Consider the following 5,119-nt stretch of genomic DNA (forward strand, 5'->3'; position numbering starts at 1 on the left):
TAGTTTTTTTAATTCTCTATTTAAAATCTATTTTAAAAAATTAGATTATCAAATAGGTTTTTTTCTTTTTCTCATCTCTTAAACTGTTTTTAAAAACAAGTATCTCAAACAAGTTTTTTTCTTTAATTCTATTCTTTAAAACAATTTTTAAAATTAAATTTATACAACAATTTTTAAAAATTAAAATGTAAAAATGTTTCAAACAGGCCCTTAATGTTTAAGATTTTTGGAATTTGGTTTTTGATTGTTAATTCTTATCATTACTCAGAAACATCAAATGGTTTCGTGGTGTAGTTGGTTATCACGTCAGTCTAACACACTGAAGGTCTCCGGTTCGAGTCCGGGCGAAGCCAACTGTTTGCATTTATATTTTTAAACATTTTTCAAAATCATCAAAACGTCGTCGTATGCAGAATTTCGTGGATGTCGTTATACTCCGATATCAAAGGCGCGGAATTAGAAACTCAATCCAATCCTTACAATTGAAAAATTTCCTTTTTACACGCGCCTCTGTTTCCACGAATTTCCACCAATCATATTCCTTCTTAAATCACTTCCTCCATTGTAATTGGTCCACGTCATCACACCAGAACCTTCCGCACCAAAATATTTACGTTCGTTCCAATTATTTTTCCAAACCAACTTCATTCATTCAATTACAATTCCAATTCGCTTGGTAACATCTTTATCACAATGAAATCGCTTATTGGCTTTGGAATCGCTTTTCTCCTTCTTCATTATTCCCTCGCTTCCGACGCCAATCCTCCATACCCCAAGGCTTTTTCTGTAAATACCACATTCATTTTAATTTCCCTTTATTTTTAATTAGTTAATGGTTTTTGTGAAATCAAACTTTTAATTTTGTTTATTCACAGGACTTGAAGGAATCGATTGTGAAAGGGTTAGGGTTTACGGCTGAAGATGATACCAAGATTACAGGGTTTGATCTGAGAGAGGCTAAGGTTGGACATTCCGTAGAATACCAATTCGATATTGAAATTGATGATAAGGTTGTTCCATTCAAGCTTCTTGAGGATGCTAACCGATGGGACTATGTTGATCTTCCAATTTTCCGCGTCGAGGATCAAAACGGGTTGGTTCATAAACGGGTTTCGGGTAATGGTTTACCTGTTTTGGCTCCGTTTCAGCTCGCTGGACCCATGGAGCTTTGGATTCAGGATGCTAAGGATATGAGAATCTCTCTCCCAGTAAGTTTTTTCCTAATCTTTCTTCAATTTATTGTACATTGTAATTGCAACCCCAATAATCCCATCTTTTTAATTATTTAATTGACATTTGAGAACCAAATTAGTATTGTTTTTTATATATTTATTTTTAAGTTCATTAATCAATAATAGAGTCTGATAACGTGAAGAGATTGTCATAATCATAATACAGATTGGGTGTGTTATTAGTTGAATCCTAGAAATTGTAGGATGTTGTCTACTTGGTACTTAAACTAACGAAATTTTATGATGATTTATGAATTTGGAAATTCTGTCAAATTAGTAGTTGCCAAACAATTTTTAGAAACTAAATTAACGGGTGAATATAACACTAATATGGTTGAAAATTTTCAATTTCATTGACTATTTTGATATTGAAATATGAATACTTTCAGAGACTAAATTGGCAATGCCTATAATATCTTTGTTTAATTTGGTTATTCATTTTTATAGATTACATATACAGAAATAAATGATATTGTAATGATTGAAAAAAATAAATGAAACTTCAATTATACATTAATTGTGTTCACCAAAAAAGTTATACAGCATGCGACAGTGTGGCTCTTAAATTTCATTCCCTAAATATATGATTTTACAAAAATTGTTTTGGTGAAATGGTGAAGATTGAGGGATGTATATTGAATAGAGTAAGGTGTGCTTGAATGTGGATAATGTGAAATTGATTTGATGTTTGATTTGGTTTTTGCAGCATGATGTGGATGCTGGGGTGTTGAAGAAAGTGGTTTTGGCTGATGGTGCAGTGGTTACTGTGAAAGGTGCAAGATCAGTGAGTCTTCGCCATCCGCTTGATTTACCTCTGCCCTTAAACCAAACACAGAGTGGATTTGCTGCCGGGCTTCTCACCTTGGCCGAGCATCTCCGGCATGCTTCTCTTGGCCAGAGTGCTCCCCTACTCTCACTCCGCATCGTTGGTCCTACTTCACTTGAAGCCCCTCCCTCTGCATCAACCTCTTCCAATAGCAGGTTGAAGCTCAAGCGCCTTGCGCCTGGTCTTGTGGAGTTATCGTCTCAATCAAAACCCAAATTAATCGATGCCCTATCAACCATTGATCTCCAGGAGGAAGCCCCAACTCTCCTTACTCCTACCAAGTTTTCTGCATTGTGGCCTCTTGCTTCCCTTAATGGATCAAATGCCAACTTGTTGGGTTTTGAGAAACTGTTATCTTCTGTGCTGGGTCCGAAGGCTAATGGGAAGGGTTCCTTCAGGTTGTTGAAGGCTGATGTTTCTGCTCAGACTTTTGTAAAAATAGGCTTTCAAGCTGAGAAGAAGCTGAAGGAAGGAGATGGAATTAGTTTGGAGGGTTTCCCTGAATGGAGGACTAAACCTGATACTGTAAGATTGCATTTTGAGGTGCTTGCTAAAGTTGATGGTGATAAAGTCATACCTGAGAGAGTCATGCAAGTTAACCCTGTTGTTATGGAGGACAGTGTGGCGTTAAATGTGATGACTAACAATGAGACAATGTCAAAGATGCCGATTGTTCACCCTCCCCCCATCCCCTTTGCCTTGTAATTCGTTGGAAGGGTTTGATTTTTGTATATTTTAACCCAGAGGAATTGTAGAGAAGATTCTTGTTTTGCCTTTGATGCATATATGTTAGTTAAGATACTTGTAAAAATGATGAGTAACGAGAAAGTTGTTTTATTTTCCCAGTTGCTTCTGGTTGTGATAATTGTAACATTTCTCAGAACTATTCAAAGTAACTACTTTGATCAAACAATTATTAACTTAAAATGTAGGATTTCATCTTAGTTATAGCTCCAAGCCTGCAAGAATTTAATTAAATTCTTAGCATATTATCAATCTTCTTGCTTCCATTATCATCTTTCTGGAAATTGCAGCAATAGAATTTATTGCATTCACAAATAAATGAAGTTGGCAAGTGTATTTGGAGCAGCACATTAACAAAAGGTCTTCACAAAATTCACTCTATTATTTTGCATTTAGTTTAACATATCGTCCCTTGTCATTACAAGCTTACTTGCCTCACCGAACTGTGACAGTTGCTGCCCCAAAATTCCACACATTTAGAAACCCAAAAGATCTCACAATATGAACACGTGAAGTAGCAAAGTAAAGTCATGTTCCATCATCAATTCTCAGTTTAACAAAATTAAGAAAAATGTCTAAATAATTTAACAAATTCTAGATTCTCTTAATGCAACCTCAATCAATGCCACCTCTTAGACCATAGTTAGGTACATTACAACAACGATAAATTAGTTTACTGTATGATCTGCATAGAATTCAATAAAGATTGTTTCTTGCCGAACATTTGATGTATAATTTTCACATATGACGTGTAAAATATAAGAAAAAATTGTCAAAAATTGAAAATTCATAAATCTTGTTGAAAAAAAAAAGTACATTATTTGATTTTTCACTTTTTAGTGACAGATGATGAAAGGATGATGATAATTATAATTGCTCTTGGTCTATTAATGTAATACATGAGTATAACTTTCGTGTGCCATTGTAACTTTCCTTCGCTCTTTTTAGTCCTTTTTACTTGATCTTTTAAGGTACACAATAAAAAAATCAATACTTGTCAAAAATGAATTAACGTGGCTACAGTTGCTTGCTTGTTACTGTAGTCAAACACATGCTTCAAATGTGGAGCATATGACTAAAGGAAGACAGGGCAACATCATTACTTGGCTAGTCAATGAATAGTTTATGTTAGATATACGTATCATTCATGGTTTTCCACTTTCTTCTGCAATAATTACATTCATCTAACCGGAGCTGGCCAATTTTGCAATCAAATAGTATATTCTATAACATATTTTTGCAGACCATGATAACAAGAGTTAAGTTTTTCTTTTTGTGTGAAGAAGTATTGTTTTTTTATTATATTTTTTTTATAAGTAAAATTTACATATATAATTGTAAAATTTCAGACGAAAATGTTCAATTTATTAATATCAATATTAGTCAATTGAGATTATGATAAATGTTATTACTCTACTTTTTCTCATACTTCCTCGATCTTATATCAGTGTTTCATTTACGATTTACTTGTCTCAAATTACATGTGTTTTTATATTGTCAATGAAGTATTACTTACTTTTTTCTGCTAATATATTACTCACTTGTTTCAAAATAATTGACTCATCAATATATTTTAAGAATTGTGTACGATTCAAATTAAACATTTTTAGTGAGACAAATGGCGTATCAACAACAAATAAATCACCTAATTTTTTATAATTTTTGTTATGAAATTATCTATATAGCAAAATATTATAAAATGTAAAAGAGTAGAGATAAAAAAAAGTATTATATATATAATTTGATAGAACCAAGAGAATATTAAATTATACTCTTCAATATGTGTAACTTAAGGATGGTACATGACTCATTTATAGGTTACAAATATCGTAAGTTACATTAATATTAATCATAATATAATATGCCACTAGCATAATATAAATAAAAATATAATTAAAAAGTCTATGTATTTAATTCTAATTTTTAATTAAATATATTAATATTTTAATTATTAATATTTTTGTTTATTTTTATTTGAAAAAGAAGGTGAATGAATATAAATGATTTAATCATAGAAGTTTAGGAAGATTAGTGGAATATCATATCCACGCCAAATATTGATAATAATATTTATTTTCTCTTCTATTTTCTTATCTTCACTTTCTATCCCCCAAATCTAAATCCTCCATAAAATGATTTCGGCCATAAAATAATGAATGAACCAATCAATGATAAATTGAGTGATCTAATGAATGGGACCCAAATGAGTAGCAGACACCAGTTGTATTTAGCAGCAGCAGTGGAAACAAGGGCACAACTTAGTCAACTTCGACGGCCACAGCCCCCAAAGCTGAAATCAAGACATATTATATATACT

The 5,119-nt window shown here is 32.3% G+C and overlaps 1 protein-coding gene and 1 non-coding gene across 2 annotated transcripts; both read left to right on the forward strand.

Annotated features, from left to right (window-relative positions):
- Positions 1-279: 279 nt before the first annotated feature.
- Positions 280-353, forward strand: TRNAV-AAC (transfer RNA valine (anticodon AAC)). The gene has a single exon. It is a non-coding gene; the product is annotated as a tRNA-Val (tRNA).
- Positions 354-610: 257 nt separating this feature from the next.
- On the forward strand, positions 611-2,903 carry LOC101507431 (protein TUNICAMYCIN INDUCED 1). The gene is made up of 3 exons (XM_004485590.4): positions 611-786; positions 876-1,208; positions 1,939-2,903. Exons 1-3 carry the CDS (start codon positions 694-696, stop codon positions 2,761-2,763), a joined length of 1,251 nt encoding a protein of 416 aa, XP_004485647.1. The 5' UTR covers positions 611-693; the 3' UTR covers positions 2,764-2,903.
- The last annotated feature ends 2,216 nt before the right edge of the window (positions 2,904-5,119 follow it).

Source organism: Cicer arietinum, chromosome 1, assembly GCF_000331145.2.
Source record: "Cicer arietinum cultivar CDC Frontier isolate Library 1 chromosome 1, Cicar.CDCFrontier_v2.0, whole genome shotgun sequence".
Taxonomy (NCBI): domain Eukaryota; kingdom Viridiplantae; phylum Streptophyta; class Magnoliopsida; order Fabales; family Fabaceae; genus Cicer; species Cicer arietinum.

Bases quoted from the DNA above. Each gene is read 5' to 3' on its own strand.
- LOC101507431 (XM_004485590.4), top strand. From the start codon at position 694: ATGAAATCGCTTATTGGCTTTGGAATCGCTTTTCTCCTTCTTCATTAT. The intron at 787-875 runs GTAAATACCACA...GTTTATTCACAG, and splicing joins CATACCCCAAGGCTTTTTCT to GACTTGAAGGAATCGATTGT. The intron at 1,209-1,938 runs GTAAGTTTTTTC...TGGTTTTTGCAG, and splicing joins ATATGAGAATCTCTCTCCCA to CATGATGTGGATGCTGGGGT.